The sequence below is a fragment of the Diadema antillarum genome, unplaced genomic scaffold (assembly GCF_040938485.1).
Source record: "Diadema antillarum isolate AM-2024a unplaced genomic scaffold, OU_Dant_1.0 scf00000131, whole genome shotgun sequence".
Lineage (NCBI taxonomy): Eukaryota > Metazoa > Echinodermata > Echinoidea > Diadematoida > Diadematidae > Diadema > Diadema antillarum.
Window position 1 is genome coordinate 122,979 of NW_027271020.1, and position 24,639 is coordinate 147,617.

The window sequence follows — 24,639 nt, forward strand, 5'->3', positions numbered from 1 at the left end:
CTTGTCAGTGGCTTTTATGTGGACTGTTGCATTATGCAGTTAACCTAGGATGATATGTAACATTTAACATACTTTTATTATTAAATTTTGGGAGGATTTTGTTTGTAAATGTAGCGAAGGGGGATTAATTCCGATGCCATTAAGATAGCATGGTTTGTGAAAGTGGAGAGCATGACGTATGAAAACTTTGTGCATGAAGGATTCAATACCAGCTTGGCCAATGATATTCATTTTAATCTAGGATGTGCATTTAAAAGCATTTAATGTTCTCAATTTTCCTGTGTCCTTGGATGTGCTATGATGAATGCTCTGTTTCCATGCTTCCCAGCCAATGCTTGCTGGTCTGGTCTATCCCTTTAAAACCAATGTCTTATGATTGGCAGCATTATTCTGTTATTTTCTGTGTGTCCCAGTTATGTTGACATCTACTTGAGATAACAGAGCCTCAGTCTCCAAAGTGATGAAGAAAACATTTAGCTGCTTAAACCTTGTTATTCAGATGATGCTTTATTGAAAGCAACTATGTACACTGTACGTAAACAAAGTAAGCTTGCACATTGGACACACATTTTTGACAATCTAATATCGAGATATGAATATCAAAATCTCAGATATTACTGGAATCATTTCATGAAAATGCATGGACTTTTTGAAGTGCATATCATCATGATAACATAGCTTCTTCTTTTTTTCTTTTTTTTTTTCTTTTTTTTTTGGGGGGGGGGGGCAGTGTTTGAGCACCAGTAATTAATTATTTGATAGGGATATGGCAGTTCAACTGGGACTTACTTCAACTTGAAAGGGGTTCTGTTTCACATTTATCTTGCATTTCAAACCAAACATATTCAGCGTATCTGAATATATATTTCTTACATCTTTTCATGTGTGTCATTTTTTTTTCACATAGCAGTAATAGTTCACAATTTCTCACATCCAATGAACTCTCATTAAAGTGATAATCATATCCGACATAAATAAAAAAAAAAAAATGACTTGATATTTTCGGTATCAAAGTGAGACAGCATGTAAAATACACCATTTGTTTTCATCAGTTTCAGGTCCTCCCAAGCTGAAACCTAAAAGTATACATACTCCTTAACCCGTTGAGGACAAGTCCCAAGTATACTCGGGCAAGTGTCTATGGGAAGTGCGTGTTGTAGCAAAATCAGTCCATCGTCAATGGGTTAAAAGAATTCCTGGACACAAACACCCGACACAGCATTATTCCGCACTGTGGTCCTTGATCCTTCTCACAGAGTGTGTGGTGAATTTTTAGGTCATGCTGACATAAACGATAATCTAGGGTATACAACAATCATTGTCGCTGGGATACACAAATTTCTAATCAGACAGAGTGCCGAGTCCCAATTATAAATGAGTGTAACTATCATTAACTTTGTCCTTCGGAATACAAAGATACAATATTTGATCATATTGATGATCTTTTGAGTTTCCTGCACAAGTCTTTTTCCTTCTGGTTTATTCTTTGTGATACGATAATTATTTATCTTTGTGATATGATAATTATCTATAATGGTGGGAATTTTTTGATGAATATAGTTGTGGTATTATGTCTATAAGTGGTGTATCTGTCATATTGTCAAATTGTCAAAAACAAAGTCCTTGTCTTGTAGTACTCTATGTCCCTCACTCTCCTTTTTTTTTCTTTGCTAATTAGTACAGATGCATGGAAACTAATTGAAGACCTAAATATAAGAACGACCCAAGTCCAATTTTTTTTTTTGCCAAATTCAGTTTGACATGGGAAATTGTAGTTTATGCATGGACTCATGTTGTGTATAAATGATAAATCCTAATTATCCCCTGAAGTGCCTGAAATGAATGAGTTAAATCTTATATGAATGTAGAAATGAAGGACTTAGGTCATTCTTACATTCATATTATAGCGCCCTCTCTCATCCTTCTCTCATCTGTATAGCAGAATATCATGTATATGAATCAAAGAACAACCCAAGTCCATATGATTCAAAGAACGACCCAAGTCCATCACACAAAATGGCCTCTCCACAATTAATGTAAATGTTAATTGTCATGATCATATATATTCTAATTTGTTTAATGTTGCCTTCCCATCACAGTTAAATAGAATATTATTGGACAAATAAAAAAGATATGAAGTTTTTTAAAGTTTACTCGAAATGGTGTTCCATGGACTTGGGTCGTTCTTATATTCAGATACTCAATTGTCAATGATAAGAGATTACCTATTCCACCTAATCCCTATTGTGTCACCTTGGCCTTCCTGTTGGATTAATCCGTTGAGGACGAGTCCCAAGTATACTCGGGCAAGCCTCTTATGGGAATGCGTGTTGTAGCAAAATCAAACCATCCTCAACGAGTTAAGGCACATTACTACACCCAAGTAAGGTTGCTAATCTACAACCAAGGTCAAGTTTGAATGGATTCCTAAATGCTAATGAAAGAGCTTGGAGAGTTAAGCTAATTTCTGGGTCATATTAAAGGGTTAAGCAATAATTTTCCACAAAGTCTTAATTTGAATGTAAATGACACACATACACTGTGGCATCAGTTCATTCCAGTTTATTATACACTGTATATTAACCCATAAGCCACTAAAACGCCTGAAACTGCCCGTCTTATTACTCCCTAAAATGCCAGAAACTGCTTGTCCATTGTCTTTTTATAGTTCTATGCTTTTCCATTGTTTTTGTTTTCATATAGAATACATGATTTTGTAATTTGAAGGAGGTCAAAAAGTCAACAAAAGTATGTCAGAATTACTTCATTAAATCACCGTTCTCTTGGTAAAGTCTTGATAGGCTTTCAAATGAACATAACTTATAATAGGCAAAAATAAACATGCAGTGAGCTATTTTACATCACTAAGATAGTTGTCAAATTGAGAATGATATTGCTGTACCTTCCAGGGAATAATAGGCTATTATGTACAGAATCTTCAGTTGCTAAAGGTTTAACAGATTGTGATGCAGTTCTCACCTGGATCTTTTTGTAAGGTTTCAGGGGTGCCACACTCTGATTTTTTTTTTTTTTTGAATTGCCCATGACAGGATCCATCAAAACCTTCGAAGAGCTTGGAAGACAGCGGTCTGCTCCAGAGCTACATCGATGAGGTGTACAAGTGTCTCCTAGAGACGACCGTGGAGATACAGAAGATAACCCTCAAAGGCATCATCAATAGTCTCCTCAAGGACCTTAAGAAGTAAGAAATCAAACTTTAACCCTCTGTGTGTTGTGAGTGTCAATTGGTACAGAAGAATCCATAGCATCGTACCTTATGTCCCCCCCCCCCCCGAAAAAAAAAAAAACAGAAGAATACCATGGGACCCTCTGCAGTAATAACTTTAAGAATTGTGAATCAGTCCAAATACAATTTCAGGGTGTGAAACCATAACATATTACCCGCATCTCAGAGAAAACCTGGTCCGATTTGCTTCAGTGGTCAGAGAGAAATGAGGATCTTTGTAGAGCATGTCAGGAATCCCATCCCTCCAAGTTCTGTCTATTGAGTTCTCATGCTGTTCCAAGAGCATCCAAGTGCTAAACTTGGAAGCAACAGACCCATGACATGCTTTACTATGATCCACATTTCTCTGTGACCACTTAACCAATTGAATGGGATTTTCTGCAAAATCTAGACAAGATGGTACATTTTTAGACCCTGAAATAGTATTCATACAGTTTAATTACGTTGAAAGGTGTCAGTGTGGAAGTCTGAGGGTAATTTCTTTGGTGGACATACGTACTGTACATTATTTTGTCGAAAGTCCCTGGCATCAACAGGGTTGATCCTCTGAACCATTTATAGCCACTCCTCTTAGAAATGATTTCATCCATTTGCATGTATGTGTGTGGCCGGATGTGGGTGTGTGTTTTCTTTGCCGTGGTCCATATCATTCTTGCATAGAATATTAAATAATTCTCTCAAAATCCAGGAGCCCTCTGCCTAAATTGTCAAGTGAATCATCTGCAACTACCAATGACAGGATTATCACGAGCATTTGCCAATCTCCCTCTCTCTATCTATCTTTCTCCGTCTATACTGCTGTCATGGTTATGGATTGCTTTTTTAGTACATTGTGGTTGCTGAATCCGTGGACAAAAGCAATGCCAAGCCAAGCCAAGCCTATGCTTTTAGGATTCATTGAACTGTACTGGAGAGGAGGGAGAAATGTTGCATCAATTAAAAAGGAAATTTTGCTGAAAGCAAATAGTGAGGTCACTCTTTCCTGGTATTTGGTATTAAATGCATCAGAGAGAGCGAGAAAAGAGATGGGGGGGGGGGGGGAGACCAAGACAACAACAAAATGGTCATCAAATGTAGCGTCTAATGAGATGAAGTGGAATGGATGGAGTGTTGTGTCCTTGTGCACAGTGTTTTTGTTTGTATACAAACTGTGTGTGTGTGGGTGCATGTGGGTTTTGATGTTATTTGTATGAGTGTTTTCATTGTAATTGTTTGTTGGTTGTTTGGGTTATGTGTGTGTGTGTGTGTTTGTGTTTGTGTGTTGGTGTTTTTATGTGTATGTGTTGGTGTTTTACTTCTTTTTTTTTGTTTGGTGTATAATGTATGTTGAGATTTGTGTATGCATTTTAGAGAGAGAAAGCAAGAGATTGTTTTAACAAAAAAATCAGTGCTGGAGAACATTTTGTATCTGCTCCCTTGTTTTTATGAATTATTTATATCATATGCAGAGAATATCAATAATATCTTATCATAACACTGTGATTGCAGTAGTCATCATTGTTCCCGTATCCATATTATGTGATTGCGATCAATAAAATGCGATTTTCCTTTGTTTCCTTCCTGTGTGCTGAACATAAGAGCACAGAGACTAAAATTGGATTATGACTCAATAATTGCATGTCTATTTAATCGGCCTTCTACATCAAATATTCAACAGTAGGCAAAATATAGACAATGTTATTGTGAAAGTGATGTTATTGCTGCAAGTATTGATTACTCTGTGGCCTACCCCATACAGTAAATATATCAAAGGGATGGTATAGTTTTGGTTGAGGTGGAGATGTCAGATTTTAACTTTTTGTGAGATGATTAGAAACCATTTATCAAATGTTAAAGAGCATACAATTCAAAGAGAAATTCAAAGTTTATTTGTTGAAAATTGGTTTTGAAAAGGCTGAGTGATCAAAAAAAGTAAATCAAAGCAGTCCTAATAAAAGGTAGGACCCACCTACCATTAGGAACTCTTTGTTTTTAGATATCTCAGCCATTTCAAAACCAATTTTTATCAGATAAACTTTTAATTCCTCATAGAATTATATGCTCTTTAATGTATCATTGTTATAAGTGGTTTCTAATTATCTCACAAAAAGTTAAGACCTGATTCCCCATCTCAACCAGAACTATCCCATCCCTTTAAGCAATGCAATTATGTCAGTGGATATCGATGCATTTTATCATTCAAGTTTATGAGATTTTCTCCTAATTTTCATCTTTTGCAGGGCAAGAGACAAAAATGATTTAAGGGCGTATCTTGTTTTGATACAGGTGAGACAATCATAATTTATTGCAACATCATGAAGATTTGATTTTCATGTTGGTTTTTGTCTCATGAAAATGATTTCAGCTGGCTTTATTACAGTGCTTTTAATAGTTTAACTCTAACTGTGCTTTATTCACTAAGATGTTTGGAAACTAACTGTTAATGAAAAGTAATTACTTTTTCATAAAAAAAAAATAGATCATGTCTCTGATTGATTTGGGAAAAAATATTTTGTGGCAGAGATAGTTGATGTAGATTATTCAACATAATACTAGACCAATAACTCTGCATCTTTTCTTTTTTATTTCATTTTATTTTATTAATGTGTTTGTGTATGTGTGTGTGTGTATTTAAATTATGTTGATATTGTACTCATAATCATATGTCAAATTGTTACCTGCACGATGGATTTTCACTTGAGAATCAAAGTAGGGATAAAGTTTTAGCCCTTCTCTTGTCATTCAAGTAGTCATAACCTAGCAAACCATGTTAATTTACACTCCGTCAGTCGGTCCTATTTTTAACCTTAAAGCAAAGTTGACTGTGCCACAGTCTCTAACGAAGGCTTAAGTGATACCATAGGGATTAGGTAGATTATACAACCCTGTTAATCCACAATTCATTTCATGACATCTACTCCGCTTAGCTTAGAGAGCAAGCCAGTGGATGTGCCAATTTAGGAATTAGAGTTTAAAGGGAATTCCAGACCCGTTAAAGGTTCATCTGAAAAGAAGGAGTAAAATCTTGCAAGTGCAACAATGAAAACTTGATTAAAGTTCCATGAAAATTAGAGAAGTTATAAAATTGTGAAATTTTGCAAAGATTCACTAATCAGATTTTGAACAGTCAATAAGAGTGTGCAAATAGTGAGTTGATGATGTCATATCTCACAACTTGCCCTATAGTTAGTACACTAAATCTTGAAATTTCCGGGTTTTTTTTTTTTTTGTTCTACCACAATTATGCCCTTGATAGTCTCAAATCCTAACATATCTAACTGTATGATCATTGTTTCAAAATCATTCAGCCTTGAATAACATTAAGTATATGCTTACTTAGCAGAAAAATTGAATTTTTCTCATTTTATTTCTACACTATCATTGGAAAATTTTGAGGTAATATCATCAGCTCAATCATTTGTATATTCTTATCAATTGTTCAAGAACTGTTTTGCAAAAATTAGTACATCTTTTAAATCTTAAAACTTCCTTACTTTTAATCTGATTTTGCTTAGATTCTAACTGTCGTGCTCGTAAAATGTTACTCTTTTCTATACAGATTAAAGTTAAACTGATCCAGAGGTCCCCTTTGATAATTTTTTTTTCTCAAAATGGGAGATGCAGTGAGTCTAATTCATTTAGAACAAGATAGTAATGATTAGCATCTCAACTGAACTCAATTCTTCCCTCTTGGTATTCCATGATGATGTTGCATGTCCGCATACTCTGGTGTATATTAATATACCCTCAGAAGCTGTGTGTGCAAAGAATAATTAGTGACTTATCAGTGCACTGGCAAACCTGTCACGGAGCTCTTATGAGGCGAAACGAAATGCAAACAAACTGATATCCCTTTCAACCATCTCGTTATTGACCTTCGTCGGTAATCTTTCGTGGAAAAAAAAATAAAATCCCAATGTATTTTTGCCTGTGATATCATGCTGACGCCAGCAGTAGGCTCCTCTTTATCCAGACAGTCAATATCAGTTGAATTAGTGATTTTAAAGTTGTCGAGTGTTGCCAGTTTGTGGAACCAAATCTCTCACATAATATCTTACAGCAAGATCTTTTAGAAGAAGTAACAAACAACTTTTTGCAGTTTACATACAAAAACGTGAGCACATATTGTACATGCTTACACTGTCCAGTGTGATGTCTGATTTTTAAACTCCTTTTTTTAATTACAACTGATAGTGACCGACCTTTCTGATGAAAGTGCAAACTTTAACACATGGAGTACAGTTTTCAAACATCTAGCACTCCACACACACAGAAATTAGAGCCTACAACCTTCCACGGGCCATCTAGTTTGACTTTAAAACATCGCTTTTAAAGGGATTGCATAGTATTGGTTGAGGTAAGAATTCGCTTTTAACGTTTTGCAAAATATTTAGAAACCAGTCTATGAAAGTTTATTTGATGAAAATCGGTTTTGAAATGACTGAGATATCCAAAAACAAGTTTTAAAAAAAGAGATCCTAATAGAAGTGGTGGCCTGTTGTATTTTCTTAGGATAGCTTTTTTTTTTTATAAATCAGTCATTGCAAGACCAATTTTCATCAAACAAAGAGGTTTCTCATTATTTCACAAACACAAACACACACACACACACACACACACACACACACACACACCAAAAAAACAATGTTGGAAAACTGCAGCCCCATCTCATCCAAAAATGTATCATCCCTTTAATAGTGAACAGGAAAAGAGGCATATCAGGTAATGGATTCTCATTAAACTTCAATTAATTGCCACAGCATAATGAAGCAGAGCACACTAATCTGTGAGATGTTCAGTAAATGTGGCAAAAATGGCTCGTTGGGATCGCAAAAATGTATTTGCAGTGAAAACGATCTGTAAAGTAATTGCACTCAGTATAGAGACATGTCAGTGGTTGGCACTCCATTTAATTGAATACAGATTAACAACTTGATTTTCCAAAACATGATGTTCATGGCACATAATCCCACTGCAAAATTCAGAAACTTGCAAGTACAATTCCAACTGTTTTTGATTCCTGCAGGTACAATTTATTTGCATAAGTATACACAACATGCTGTGCATTTAATCTTTGTAAGGTCATAAAATTCTTTTATAATTTTTTGTAGCTCTCAAGTGTCCTTTTGCACTTGACATGTCCATTTCTCTCATGATAGTGTGTAAATGGACTGGAAAGTATGTAGCCCTATAGATATGTCATTGTTTTTGTCTTTTATACAAACAAGTTTTGTCATACAAATGACGCACTACTAATCCCAGTATCTGAATACATGTTACAATCCTTTTTATGCCAAGAATAGTCAGTAGAAAAATCTAATGGCCCTAACAAAGGACATTATCATTCTTGATCCATCAGTGAAAAAAAATTGCAACAATAGACAGCTACTCCTACCATGTCCTTTTATAATAATTATGTATAGGCATCTGCATGACCACTTATGAAGAAAAATTCGGTATCACTTTCAATTTGTCAGCACTCATTCTCTTTGACCTTGGATGTCTCAGCCTTCATAAATGGGTTGATGATGAAAGAAAAAGCATATTCACAACTTAGATATCGGAACCTAGCCAGACACCAATAGAAATTCATGCCTGTTTGTCACAAAATTAGATCAAATATCGATGGTTGTACGCAAACAGGTAGATACAGCATTTCTGGTTCTGTGGTGATCGACTCGGTGATGCCGAGAAAGATACACTTAATTACATACTAGCTGTCTTCTCCAGGTCTACAGTGTGCATGTTCATCTTAGCTGTGATGTTTCGTTCTTCTGCAAATTCCAATTGACATCGATGCAATTGAGGTCGTTGATAATTAGATTGATGCAATGCAGTCATGTATTCCTGGTGAGATGTTTTATCTCAGTCAGGGACATGGACAAATTGAGTGAAAACAAAATGATCTTGGCAACCTGCGTTTTACATAGATATATGGCCGAGTCTCGACATGTCTGATGAATTTTTAGATAATTCATCAGTGAGGGTATCCTTTTGTGATGATCTGGCTAGTTATTGCCCGAATTCACTCCTATCAAGCACGGAGTACATCATATGCTCTGTCAGCTAGAAATAGCTCACAGGAAGATCGAGACACACCGATGGCGTAGGTTGGATACCAGAAATCCTGTGACAGAGATTAAGTGAGGCCGTTGCTATGCGATGCACACACAGATTCCTGTTTGTTTGGGCATTTTATATGCAGCATCTCAATCCAGTGTCTGCGGCCTGCAGAGTGCATTATTCACGGTCTCAATTAAAGGCATTGCAAGGCTAGCTCATTTGCTAAAAGAAAAAAAAAACTGAAAAATATCTTGAAGATGTACTCATAGGGGGACTCAAACAAAAATTGTGTCACCGTAGCAGAACTGGCTGCTGCTCAGGCGTGACAAACCTTTTTTTTTTTTTTAAGGATAGGACAGTGCTATGCAATTTACGTCAATTATTCAATTGAATTCACATCACTTCAATTCTCAGGAGATCAGTTCAGTTCAATTTAGATCAATTTATTAGCAAGGCATGAGACTGACCCGTAAATAAAGAAAATACTAGAACAATGTGCATCTGTTACTCTTGAAGATGTACTCATAGAATAGTTCCGGTCACTTAAGTCATTTCTTACTGCTGCCCATGCAGCATTGATTGATTAGGCCAGGGTCAGCATATGAAAGTCTTGAATCATGCTACGTCATGTTCTTCTGTGACAAAAAACAACAAGTGCTGAAAGTTGTTTTTCCAATTAGAATTGTATGTCGAAACATGCTTTGTTTGCTTTCAAAACTAAAGCAGACATTTCTATCTTTCTTTCCCTCTTCATTTTTTCCCCCAATATGTATAGTTTGTCTTGAACATCAGTTTAGTGTGTGACCAATGTGATTTTTCTCTCTCTGACAGAACCCTCAGTTCAACAAGACGTCGACTTACGTCATTTTTGCTCACCTCCTGAGACAGCTCTCGACGCTGGCAGACAATGATCACCATTACATGGTCCACTGGTTTAAAGGGTAACAGTCTCATTCCATATGCCATCCTAAAGGTCTAAACCCCCTCCCCTCCCCCCCCCCCCCCCCACATACTTATTTAGAGTCTTTATACCTGCCCTGTTCAAAGGTTAAAAAAATACTCACTTTAAGTTTTGACAAGTTCTAAACGGAAAAAAAGTTGATAAAGGCTGCATATATTGGAGAAACAAGTACAACAATATAAATCGCCATGTACATGCAATTATTATTATTATTATTATTATCATTATATCATCATTATTATTGTTGTTATTATTATTATTATTATCATTATATCATCATTATTATTGTTGTTGTTATTTTGTTGGTATTATTCATTAACAGAAGTATGTCATAATTATTGTGCAAAAAAAAAATCACATCACATTAATGTTAGGTAATGATTTTAATAACAAATGAAGGGGAATTTCTGTAATAGTCCTTCATTTCTTAAAAGGAATTAGGTATTATAGTGGAAGAAATATTACTATTGCTGTGATGAAGGCACCAACTAGCTCTTGAGTCTGTGAGGACTTACAGAAGCCATTATATTTGTTACTATATTCTTTCAGGTTGCCTGCAGCAAACTTCAAGGCTATAGTGGACCGTCTGCAGCAGTTTACGTCTGTCCGCCTCTTCCCGCCCTCGAACAATGACTTGCCCCCCATTGGCAAGTGCTCCTGGTGGATCCCAAGTGCGACCAAGGTTCTGGCACTTCTCAGTGAGTGTTGCCAATTACTGTTATATGGTTACTCTCTGGTTTACATATATGCTTACACCAACACAAAAATGTCTGAGGGTGTCAAGATTTCTAGTATTGCTCTAGCTGCAAGAGATGAAACAAAGGGGCCCTCAGATGAACTGGCAAACTAGGCTTTGTTTTAAATAACTTGTTTTTTTTTTTTGCAATTATCTCCAGTGTTGTCTTTGCTAAAGAAGTTTCTTTCTGTGGAACTTCAGTTCTTCTTTTTTTTTAATCAGAGAATACATTGATAATGAACAAAGAATATTGCAAAGATGCAACTCATGCTTGTGCAATATTCCAGTTACGTGTCATTGTGCTTCAGCATGTTACTGTAGCAATTAATCTTTACATATTTGTTAGGGTACATATGCAGAGATGCCAAAGTGTTACTGTTGTGCAGTATTTTGTACTTCATTTTCCTAAAACAACTGCAGTTTCTTTAATGATACTGCTTTTACTAATTGAATAACATACATATCTATTGCAGGAAAGGTAAAAATACTGTTTTTCACAAAAATATGCCTTTTCATCCATCGGAAAAAATGCAATGGTGTTCACAAAGATGGCATTCCTTAATATGTAGCTTATTTCCTGAGAATAAACCATATGTTAACCATATATAAACTATACATACCATATGTCTGTCTCTTTCCACTAGATGCCTCCAATTCAATGTGCAAGCCCTTGAAGATTCCATACACATGTTTCTATAACAACACCCTGGATAACATTGACTTGATGAAGGAGTACTATGCTTGGCAGAACCCTGTTGGCAATCAGCTAACGTGAGTCTGATGTTTAATACTGGTTGAGTCTGAAGCATACAGTGTGAATATATGAAGAGTTTCATTGCAAAACGGGTTAGGTACGATATTGAAACATTCCAAATTAAGTACATCAGATAGAACAAAATTTGAATTTGAATTTGAATTAATTCATTTCATTTCCATTTCCATTGCATTGCATTTACATTGCATTGCATTGATGATTACATATTGACACATAATATTACAGTAATATATCAAATGAATTAACAGAATATAGAGTTACTATACAAAATGGAAATGGGGTGACCCAACTAAAAGCATAGCTTGTAAAATTTGTTGGTCACCATGACGAATAATATTCATAATTATGTACAGAGTGATTGAGAATATAACATATATACAGACTCCTGAAACATATTTACATAACTTATACATATTTACATCTTAAAGATAGTAAAAATGAAAGAGAAAGAGAGGGAGAGAATAAGAGAAATAGAGGAAATAAAGTGAGAACCAAAGGGGGAGAGAGGAGGAAGAAAGAGTAAAAAAAGAAAGAGAAAAATAAACAATTGAATTAAAATGAATAGGAATTCCACATGAATGATATACCATGTAAAAAATGATATAAGATTACCTTATAGGGTAAAAGTGTCCAGATATTTGGTATAGGATTAAATAAGACCTTTTCAGTAATATCTCACTTGTTGCTTAACGAGGAGTATTTTGGTAAGTTGTGATTAAAATTATCTCATACTTTATCATTTTTAAAGCAGGTTTAATCACAAGTATCTCAAATTGACAAGAATGAAGTTAGCTCATTTTGTGAGCAAAGCCTTCATATGAATGTATGAATATGAATGTAAAGACGTGTGTGATGTACTTACACGAATGTGTGTAAATGAAAGCAGAGGTTGAAGGCTTTATATCAAATTTTATCTCCTGTGGTCATCAACTAAATATGCAAATGTTTTGAATATGAGGTTTGGAGAAAAACTTCTATACATTAAGCCCCTTGTAGTTCTAAATCAATAATTTTCCAAGAGATTTCTTTATGTGAAAAATAGTAATCTCAGTTATATATCATGGAACCCTTTTCTGTATGAGGAATGATTGTAATGATTATGTGAGTGCACAGGGGCAAATATCCAATTTGGTGTATGCATAATAAGTCTTCAGTCATTTGTCCCAATGATGACAAAAGTTGTAGTTGCTGAGATATCGCTTCTTTGAGATCGCTGTGGAGATATCAAAATGAATAAGTACTAAATATATAACCATGAATATGTGAAAGTAAGATCTCTGACCAGGAGTGTGGTGACTGCTGATATTCTGTTCTATAGGTTCACGTTTTGCCAGTACCCATTTGTGCTGAGCCTTCAGGCGAAGAGAATCATCATGCAGAAGGACTCAGAACAACAGATGATCATGACAGCCAGGGTCAGCTGAGTCTTGTATTACTCTATCTAATATAAAAGTGTTGATATGGTATGATAATGGTAAAAAGATGTTTGCACCATGATTATTTCAGATGAGTATTTTTTTTTCAACTCTAGGCCATGTCCAATGGTGACAAACTGTAATCTTTAGATCTTTTCTATGTGCACTTCTTTTGAAGAATCTTGCTGATAACTCAAAAATTAGACATGGCACATACATTCCATTTTGAACATTGTAAAGGTCAACAACATATGACTACATTACTGTATAATTAGGTTCTGCTGATAAATTGTAGATGTTTTTATACTCACAGTGATTTTAAACATTAGATTATAAACTTATATTTAGTGTTTCCCTTTTTTTTCAAGTCACCATAAAGAAATGTTAACAGTGATCGGAAACTCTAAGCTATAGGAATTTGATAAAATCAAAGGCACTATGGAAACTAACACAAAACCAAAGGCTGTTTTCATCCTCTTATTTTCTATTGCTGTACCAAGAACATTGTTTCCCGTTTAAGCCACCCCATATATTACTCAATGCTTTCAAAGTAGCCACTAGAAAAAGAAAGGAAAGCAAAATCAGAGGCTGATTTCATCATCTTATTTTTCTGTTGTGCTACAGAGAACACTGGTTGCCAAAGTCCAGCAGCGTGAAATGCCAAACATGAACATGCTCTTCCTCAACCTCAAAGTCCGCCGGTCTCACTTGGTGTCGGACTCACTGCATGAGGTAAGACTCCTAGGTGTAGTCAAGACCCTCTCCTGCTTTCGGAGGGAGATTTTCTCAATATCTTTCACTCTCAAGTTAGAGTTAAAATTTCCTCCGTCTAGCCATGTGCTTCGCACTACTGATGTATTTTCTCCTGTTTGAAATTCACCTTTCTCTTGCCAAATTGCAGTTCTGTCACAATCTCCAAAATTTAGGCTGAGATAGTATGAGAGATCATCGATAACCCAAGATCTTTCTGGTATTGTTATCTAATCATTACTTTTCTTGTGTTTAACCCAAAGAAATGTATATATATACTGATACAGCATTAATTGTGCACCAATTAAACATGAGACATTTCTGTGCTTCCGTAGCCATTCAGCGATTCAAGAACTTAATTACGAATTCACACCTTTAAAGTACATCTCACCACATACCAAAGTGGAGAAAATTCACAGGATAATGCTTGGAAGCTTAACCCATTGAGGATGGTTTGAATTCAATTGCTACAACACTCATTTCCCAAAGACGCTTGCACGAGTATACTTGGGACTCGTCCTCAACGGGCTAAAGAATGTCCCAATTTTTCATATGTGCTGTTCTAGGTTGCAACCAAGAAACATGACTTGAAGAAGAAGCTGCGAGTGGCGTTCGCAGGGGAGCCTGGTCTGGATATGGGGGGCCTCACCAAGGAATGGTTCCTCCTTCTACTCAGAAAGATCTTCCGGGAAGAATATGGTAACTGACAAGATGGATGCTATATATTCACCTCATGAGTAGTTGAATTATATAAATCTTATACAGTCTGTACAGTTTTATTGTCATTCTTTTTCTCAACTAATGGTACATTGCACTCAGCATTTTGGGTGTGTGTGTGTGTGTGTGTTAACACTTATTTTTTATATTTGGTTTTGTTTTTTAAACGAATACCATATTCCTAAATCCATATTCCTATCAATTATCAGGTGTAAAAGAAAAAAAAATGTTTGCCATTACCCTTGGTTAATTTATTTTTCTTGACTTTTTAAAACATAGTGTTGCACAGCCTGTCCAATCCAGCTGCATTACTTACTATTCAACCTCCTTTTTCGAACAGTTTCTTAAATTGTGTTTTCACTGCAAAATCACATTCTGAGGATCAGCGCAGTCACCTTTGAGTTTCCAAATCCATTTGATTTTGGCTGCAGGGATGTTCACATACTTCAAGAAGTCACACTGCTTCTGGTTTAACCCAGCCTGCACGGACTGCAACCAGGAGTTCAACCTTGTTGGAGTTGTATCCTTTTTCATGTGTGACAACTGTGCTTTTCACAGGCTTGAATGTATAGAAAAGTAGGCATAATGCATAATCTTTGCCTGTCAGAAGATATTTTAGCATCGTTGTTATTAAAGTCTTTGATGTGCAAGTAAAATGGATAAAGTTCAAGATTTTGATTTGAAGCCAGCAGAAAATATGTCTCATCAGAAATATATCAATCGCATCTGCAACAATTACATCTCTCTCTCTCTCTCTATCTATCTATCTCTTTCTCTGTGATGTTTGATATGTTTTTGTTCTTTTTTAACCTTAAATATGGCTTTGTTCAAGGATTAAATCTGTGAATTTTAGCAATTCGCTTGTGCTACCCAGAGTGATTTCATATCACTGCTCCTTAATTTTAGGTAAAATGTTTGAAGAACGTAACAGGCTCAACAATGGAAATGGAAATTCCATGTGAGAAAGTTTAGGACAGAGGATAAACATGTTTTGAAGTGGATAGAGATGCATGGTGTATGGACAGATTGGTATATTCCATTGGAGAAGCCAGAAGCACTGATTTTAGAAACTTTGACATTTCCACTCCATAGCTCATGCTGGAAACAATTATTTAAAAAAAGAATCATTTTGCATATCTTGTTTGTGAATTGTTTGCCCAGTCTTTGGCTCATGCATTTTATTTACATGATGCACCATTCCGGGAGAAAAATGTAATGAAAAGATTACTCTTAGTAATCCTACATGATGCCAACAAAACTTATGTCTCAGAGTTCATTTCAAGAGATAGTGTGTTGCAGGGGCAAATGATATTTATATAACAATGCTATTTGTAAATTGAAAATAAATTATTTTAGCAGGTACTGTATATCATTGTCAAGGATACCAATGCCAAGGAAAGTGCTCATTATTAGATGGGAGCATGGTATGACCATGATGTGCTGAATTTTTTAGAGGGTATGATGAAGCAACGTACGGCAATAATGTCATTCTTTTTTATCGTGAAAGTACTCAGTATTCAGTAGCATCTTTCTTTTTTTAGAATATACTGCAGCCATGGCCTTCGCACAAATTTTTAATGACAATCATTAGTTTGATATGGCATCATGGTATATAGCATTGATATTTTCTGGAGTATGGTCTATCCAATCTGAAACTATCAATGTTTAAAATGTTAAGTGCTGGGCATCACCCGTGACAAGATATGAAGGGAAATGATACATGCATGAGTGATTGATGCTTTCCTTAGCGCGTGGTTGCTATGCAGCTGATGGGACTGGCCGTCTACAACAGCACCATCCTGGACATCCGGTTTCCCGCCATCACCTACAAGAAGCTGCTGAGCCCAGCGGTGGTGCCCTACAACAACCCCCAAGCCCCGGTGGGCAGGTGCACCGTCAGACTGGATGACCTAGAGCAAATTAATCCTGTAAGGAATCACCTCCACTCGACATCTCCTCAATTTACATGAAGGACATTCTATAAAAAAAAAGAAAGAAAGAAAAATACTCTTGTGAAAAACTAAGTACCTTAAAAGAGGATTTTTTTGGTGTGTGTGAGTAATCTATACTCTCATTTGCATAACATGAATTTGGCTTGTTTTTGATTTCACACAAGTCAGGGTTCAAAATGCCTGAACACATACCTCCATCGTAGCACAAAGTCTGAGAATTCAAACCCTGTTTACACTTCTCCCTCTTTTCAGGATCTTGCCCATGGACTGAAGGAGCTCCTGGAATATGACGGTGATGTAGAGGATGATCTCTGCTCCACATTTCAGGTGAGGAAAAGGAGGATAGGCTCCAGGTCTGGGTAATCTAGGGATTAAAATTCTCCTCCCTTTGTAATGTTAGGGTGCAAACTCAACTCTGTTCCAGAGGGGTCATGGTTTCAAAGTGATATTTGCTGTACTGTATCAAGAGTTCATATCGAAGTTAAACAATTTTTGTCATTGTTATGTTAGCTTTAAAACTTGCAAACATCAAGCGAATTTTTGAAATTTTAGTCACTTTGTTTATGTCTTGTTAGAAGATGGTGTGTGAAATGATGCTGTTTTTATCCCAAATTAACACAAAATTCATTATGTAGATGGATAAATGTCTTTGTAATATATGTTTGTGATTTAGCTGAGAGATCAAACATACCTGTTTATTTCAACCAGACAGATGCCAGCTTTTTGAAACTTGGGCAAAAACTTGCCAAATAATTGTCCATGTTATCTGTCTTTCAAACATGTAAGAAGTATGTGTTGATCTTATATATACTGTTATTTGTAACTGAATGGTGCATCTATACCTTGTGTAACACTTTTCCGATACTTTGTTGCCATTTTTTTACAGTGTTCACTACCTGTTTATGGCACAGTGATGACATACGACCTGAAGCCAAATGGGGCAAACATTCCTGTTACCAATGAAAACAGAAGAGGTAGATTATAACGCTCAACTTGGTATTATCAGCATGCACTATAAGTCCAACATCTTTTCACAGACTTCACAAAAATTCCTGTTATCAATGAAAACAGAAGAGGTAGATTACAATGATGACTTGGTATTTTCAGCATGCACTATAAGTCCAACATCTTTTCACGGGTTTCACAAATATTCGTGTTACCAATGAAAACAGATGAGGTAGATTATAATGCTCAACTTGTATTTTCAGCATAGACTACAAGTCTAACATCTTTTCACAGATTTCACAAATATTCCTGTCACCAATGAAAACAGATGAGGTAGATTATAATGCTCAACTTGTATTTTCAGCATAGACTACAAGTCTAACATCTTTTCACAGATTTCACAAATATTCCTGTCACCAATGAAAACAGAAGAGATAGCTTATAATGCACGACGTGGTGTTTTCAGCATGCACTATAAGTCGAACAACTTTTTACAAATACCACAAATATTCCTGTTACCAATTAAAGCAAAGGAGTTAGATTATAATGCTTGACTTGGTATTTTCGGCATGGACTATAAGTCCAACATCTTTTCACAGGTTAAACGAATATTCCTGTTATCAACTGCTTCCTTGGCAGCCATGTTAAACAAATCATGAAAAAAATGCCATTCAAGTTCAGTGCACTTTCAATGCACTGTTGATGTGATAAGCTTGATTGATGTATCTTAAGTTCTAAAACTCGCAGTTGTATTCTATGGTCAAGTTCAGCGAAAATGATCTTATGAAAATATTTCAACAATAGTCTATGGACATGAAATGTAAGCTTGACTTGGCATCAGTGCTCATGATGTAAATTTGTGCTCATTGCTGTATGGCATGTAAGTACATTATAGCATGTGCAAAACTCCACACATTTTCCTCATTAGCTAAAAAGTATACTCAGAAGAAGTATTGGTAGCTGTGGTTATAGTATTGCTGATAGTACTTGTGCGGAATGGAGAAATGATCATGGTGATGTTAACAGCGATGACTATGATAATGATAAGAATATAAATTCATGATAAAAATGGCGTTAACAATTGTGTGGTTGAAATGATATGTACTTCATATTATTTTTCCATCATGCAAAATTGCATGCCCAGGTAACTAGCAATAGTTTGCTGAGTCTGTGCTCTAGCATTCACTCCATCCACCCAAACTTGAATGTTTGTGATATAGTAAGTTAGACCACTCACTCAGACATGACAATGCCTAGAACAGCAGGGCCTTGTAAACGTGCATGCTAGGGATTAAGGAGATTAGATCATCTCTATCTATATTTTTGACAGTCAGTATATCCAGACATATGTGCTATCTGTGCTTATTGAGAGCTCTCCATTGGATGTACCAATCCACATAGAGCACCATTAGGGATTATTAGAAAGTATACTAACAATGACTGCCAATGTGGATGATGCATATTGCATATCATCAGAGCAATCTTATTATAGTTCACAGAATACTTTGTAAAATTCATTATTCCAACATTCAATATACCCTATTGCCTCCCCCTCACTAGCAAAAAGAGGATATATTGTCCAAATTTTGTATTTCTCTGACATTTGCGTTCCAGAATATGTGGATCTGTACGTCAACTTCCTCCTGAACAAGTCCATCTATGAGCAGTTTGCCGCCTTCTACCACGGCTTTCACAGCGTGTGTGCTTCCAATGCCCTCATCATGTTGCGGCCAGAAGAAGTCGAGATGCTTGTGTGCGGGTCGCCGACCATCGACTACGAGGAGCTGGAGAAGGTCACGACCTACGACGGATTCGACAAGGAGGACGTGACGGTGAAGTGAGTATATATCTCTGTCGAGACTGCCGAGTTTGGATGAGGGGGAAATGTTTTTTTTTTAATCTTCTGGCTGCAGTGATGAGAATTGTGGCTCAGTGGTTGAAGTCAGGGACTATCAACGTTTAGGTCCCTGGTTCAAGTCCCCTTTGCTGCAACAGATGTGTCCTCTCAAGGGGAGGCACCTTGTCCTCATTGCCTAGTCATTTGATGATGACTTTAACTTCAGTCCAGTAACTAAACAGCATTCGTTGCCTCCTCTGTGGTTATGTAAGCACAAATCAATATAAAGATTCTACTTGGTTTTCTCTTTCCTGCTAAATAGGCTTTTTTTTCTTTTTAGTTAAATATACATCGTAATGCAGTGGCGAACTTGCCATTGCATCACCAACTGGAATAAAAATGTGACTTACACTTTTTATTATAAATAAACTTTTTCTTGGGACATAATTTTATTGGAATGACGGATGAATCATAGAAGAGATTCTTGTAATCACTAACTCCCTCTTTGCTTTGTTGGGCAAGATAATGAGGTGAATAGGAGACTTTTTTCCTACCAAATTCAGAGAATACATCTCTGAAACCTTGGAGGTAAGTTGGACAGAAGAGAGTTGCTTGGTAAGAAGTTGGTGAGATAAAAAGCCAGTAGTATGGTGGATGATGAACTTTCTGCAACTTACCTGTTCAAATTATGATCTTACAGTTGTGATTTGAATCCCCTATGACTGTGACCAAAATAGGTAAGCAGACATCTCTGTCTACATTTGCATTTGACCTTTAACCCCTCTTCTCCTCCTCCATGCAGATACTTCTGGGAGGTTGCCAAGGGTTACCCCGTTCCCCTTCAGAAGAAGCTGCTGCTGTTTGCTACCGGTAGCGACCGCATCCCCATTGGAGGGATGGGTGAGATGAGCTTCAAGATCATTCGGGTGGACACCTCCTCCAACATGTGAGTCAGGGCATTTTACATTGTTAGCATAATTTGAATTGCTGAAACAGGCATATGTGTACTCTACAGAGGAACCAGAATTTTGTGAATGATGGAGTGTACATTTACTACCATCAACTTTAGCAGAATGCATAAAAATCACTTTTTGAATTGAACAGCAGTAAATTGATTGATAGCAGTTCTTCTGCTGTAAACTCCTTGTGTATAAGCATTTTTTTTTTGGTCTGAATATATATTCTCTAAAGTAATATTTGAATCAGATCTACAGTAGGAAAACACACACACACACACACACACACACAAGCAAACACCTATATGCTTTTGATGTTTCCACACATTGAAAATCCTGATTTTTCTCCTTCTTCCACATCAAACCTTTTTACCAGGCTTCCCATGTCACACACCTGCTTCAACCAGCTCATCCTACCACCGTACAAGAGCAAACGGCAGCTGAAGCAGAAACTCACCATCGCCATCTCCAACGCAGAGGGCTTTGGCTTGGAGTGAGAGAGCTGGCCCTCGTCTGGTCGAGATTGACAGTTATCGCCCCCTCAAGCTTATGACTAGAGACTCCATGCACAAATTTGTAGCCTGAGCCAAGAAGAGAGGACATATTCCTTAAGAAGAGAGGATCCTTTTCTTGGAACTGAGATTACTAGTGCAGCCAATCCTCTTTGCTGATGCTTAATGAATAGCCAGTCACATAAAAGAAGATAGGAGAATGGAGACCATTATCAATGTGAAGTGTCTAGAAACTTCAGAACAATACTGTATATGCAGTATATTATACAGTGCTTTTTTCGCAAATTTTGCAAGTCAACGGACATTTGTGAAATGAACAATTTTGCAAAATGTTGCCTCGGATGATACGAGTGCATTGTACATCACCTTCAAGGAGGGGCCGGAATCACAGACTTTTCTCCAGAAGAAGGAGTAGTATGATGTACCACTTACTGCTTTCCCATTCAACCAATGCGGTTCGTGATCACAAATTAAGCCTCTCGCAATATTATCTTGGAAACTGCAATTTGTGAGCTGTCATACATAATAGATGGCATATAAAGTACTATGGAAGGTTCTAGCTGTGGAACAAATTCTAAACAAGATTGAGGTTAAACTGATCTGTGCGGCCTTCTGAACTTGGCAATGATGCAGCTCTATAAGTGGAATATCCTTCATGGACAAGTACCAGCGATCCCTTACTTGCAAAGTCCTGTTGAGTAACGCTCAAATGACTGTTGTTCTCAAATTGTATCCAGGCATTTTGTAGGAGAGTGGGAGGTGATGATGCAACTTATTCACTATATGCTTTTCGAGAGGACACTCTGAATAATTCTAGGTCACCAGCTCTTCTGATGACAGTATGATTAGAGGTCATCAGTCCTTGTGTTCATTTCTGCTGCCCTTCCCACCTGTGCTTAGCAAGAAGCCAGAATGACATCATAATTATGTGTCTCCTCAGACTGGATAATGCAGCCTCCTCACCCTGCCATATTGAAAGCAGTCAAAAGTATGTTACATCTTGACTGCACTGTGGAAGCGATGTTTAGTCTGATGTATTTGTATCAGTTGTCTGTGGAATATGACTGGAACAAAACATGGACACCCAATGCCACCAAGTCTGCACTGTTATAGGATTACTGAAGAGTTCAGGAATCCATACGTGGAATATCACATCACAATAGACCCCCCATTGCTGAGAGGCACTACCACAAATGCTTGTCTGATCACGTTGTTGCATGATCAGGTACCAGAACAAATGAGCTCTATAAACTACCTATATACAGAAGCATGACTCTTATATTAGCATTGTTCCAGCTCATTGCATCTTGTTCTTATGTTTGTTTGTGCATTTGGATATGCACACCTACATAGAACCTAACTGTGCTGTATGTACTGCTGCATTCTCTTTTACTGATGCTCTGAATGATTCCAATGGCAATGAATAAGCCAGTTCAGCTTGTAGCAGAATTATAAAAGATACCAACAGCTTCTAAATCACTAAATATATTAGACTACTTCGTGCCAAAACTCACATTTGACATATTGTCTCTATGTAGTTAAGCCAAGTGGTTTAAAGAGATGCTTATAATGTTGTTGAAAATAGTGAACTGCTCAACGGCACAGTTATCGTTAAAATAAACCAGAGCCTGTCACATTTGTAATGTCCATTGAATACCAGTTAAACTTCTTGTTAACCATTTTTACCATTCCATTGCTTGATTGATGATTGTCAAGTATATAGAAACTACACCTTGATAAATCAGACACATTCCAAAGCAATCTTTAACTGTTCTGAGAAAACACAAATGTGATTTTGAAAATATATTTATGGCCATATTTACCATACCAGTGTATACCACAGTGCAGGGGCGGATCCAGAAATTCCATAAAGAGGAGGCGCCTTTGCAAAATCAAAGGGGGGCGCATGCACACACCCCCCCCCCCCCCCGCTTTTTTTCTTATTATTTCTTTTGTTTTAACCAAACATAAAGAGGGGGCATGCGCCCGGTGTGCCCCCCTCTGGCTCGCCACTGACAGTGTCAGGCTGCAGAGACAATATTAAGTTATAACTACGTTAACCAAAAACATGGTGACTTTGCCTGTCATATGCTAATTGTGATTATTTTTGGAAGGATAGACAATGTGGTGATGATATTTGTGAGATATAGAGCCGTGTAGACAGAACAATCACCATACAATGGTATATGAGCATGGCTGAAGATGTATTTGATCAATGTATGCAGTCAATACTATGGTGAAATAGTTATCTTTAGAAGATATGAAAGAAGTTTTTTTTTTCATATTTCAATGTTGCCAGATATCCCAGCATTAGAGTAGGCTGGTATGCAAGACTACTGGCTTATGGATCTATTCCTTTGCATTGAAGTACTATGATCATCACATGGATTTCTCTTGTCTTGCATTGATCTTTGCTATTTCCAGTCATTTTTTTGTTTAAGTCTACATTCATTTTAAACACAGATATGGCATATTCTATGAAACCTGCATTAAGTGATCACCTGTCCACAAAAACCTCCTGCCAATAAAGACCATTACAAAGGGGAGTTGTATTAGTGTACATAGGGAGCTCATTGGGAGCTAATTATATTTGTTTGGACATCAGCAAAAATTGCTTTAGAATTTGAAGTGAAGTGTTAATTTGCTGGTTGCAATTAGATAAGATATACACTGAATTAGGTACTAGGTGTTTTGACTAAAAAATAAATGTGCAATATATAGCATTTGTAATGACCTTTGTTACAATGCAAGCCAAATTATTTAACATAGTGTCATGCATGATTTTGTAATACTCCAGTCATACTGAGACATGATATATTTGGGACAGACTTAAATTCATTGACAGTAGTACTAAAAGTATTCATTTTATACTAAATGTAGACAATATGTAGACAATCTACTGGAGTGACAATTTGACATGGTTTTCTCATCGTACTTATACACTATATACAGTGTAATTTGCTCTGATGCAGTGTAGAAACTTACAGGTTTTGCATGATGTATAAAATAAACATTGAGAGACTTTTGATAGAAACCAGTTAGTCAAGAAACATTAAAGGTGTAATAATGCTGTGGGGGTCATAAGCATATTTTTATAACAACGTTTTGGGCTGTCTACACACATGAATGGACTATTTGATGAAGATTTAATTCTGAGAGTGTAAAAAACACATGCAATGGTAAAAGATTTTTTTTTTTTGTGCTCATGAATGGCTGAAACACATACAGGGGTTACACTTTGGGTAAGACAAGTGCCTTTGAGATAAATGAGAGATATATTCATATGTAGGCATATATTTAAATATATACATGTAAGAGGGCTTGACACTAAAATTTTTTTCTGGTAGCCTATTCAGGCCATTGTAATCTATGAATATGACATTTTGGTGCCAACCCCCCCCCCCCAAAAAAAAAAAAAAAAAAAGAAAAGAAAAGAAAAGAAAATTATCATTTTGAATTTTAGCTGCCCGATCAGGCCACCGAAAGATAACCTTTATGGAAATTTGGTGGCCCAACATCAATTTTCAGTGGCTGTGCCACTGTGCCACTGCTCACACTGAGCCCTGCGTATAGCCTTATAATTAATGCATATGGTACACAGTGGAAGTAGTCGTTTGTGCCAAGTATTGTCCTTAGAAATCACAAGCCCATTGAAATTGATAGGCATATCACTGTCTGAAAACTGTGACTATGAATGTTCAGATTTAATTGATTTTTTTAATATATTAATAGTGTCTTTAAAAGAAATGGCATTGCTAACTCATGCTGGAATATTCTTGTTAGCTAGTGTGCCT

At 36.5% G+C, this 24,639-nt stretch overlaps 1 protein-coding gene across 1 annotated transcript in view; it reads left to right on the forward strand.

Annotated features, from left to right (window-relative positions):
- LOC139720609 (probable E3 ubiquitin-protein ligase HECTD2) overlaps nt 1-21,012 on the forward strand; it is a 39,319-nt gene extending 18,307 nt beyond the window's left edge. Inside the window, exons 4-18 of the mRNA XM_071631965.1 lie at nt 3,051-3,202; nt 5,467-5,512; nt 10,121-10,230; nt 10,800-10,948; nt 11,631-11,757; nt 13,080-13,176; nt 13,801-13,908; nt 14,493-14,625; nt 15,075-15,163; nt 16,410-16,571; nt 16,848-16,922; nt 17,482-17,569; nt 19,155-19,377; nt 20,180-20,323; nt 20,710-21,012. Of these exons, the coding sequence (XP_071488066.1) occupies nt 3,051-3,202; nt 5,467-5,512; nt 10,121-10,230; nt 10,800-10,948; nt 11,631-11,757; nt 13,080-13,176; nt 13,801-13,908; nt 14,493-14,625; nt 15,075-15,163; nt 16,410-16,571; nt 16,848-16,922; nt 17,482-17,569; nt 19,155-19,377; nt 20,180-20,323; nt 20,710-20,830 (1,824 nt within the window). The 3' untranslated portion in view covers nt 20,831-21,012. The remainder of the gene's footprint in view (nt 1-3,050; nt 3,203-5,466; nt 5,513-10,120; nt 10,231-10,799; nt 10,949-11,630; nt 11,758-13,079; nt 13,177-13,800; nt 13,909-14,492; nt 14,626-15,074; nt 15,164-16,409; nt 16,572-16,847; nt 16,923-17,481; nt 17,570-19,154; nt 19,378-20,179; nt 20,324-20,709) is intronic.
- The last annotated feature ends 3,627 nt before the right edge of the window (nt 21,013-24,639 follow it).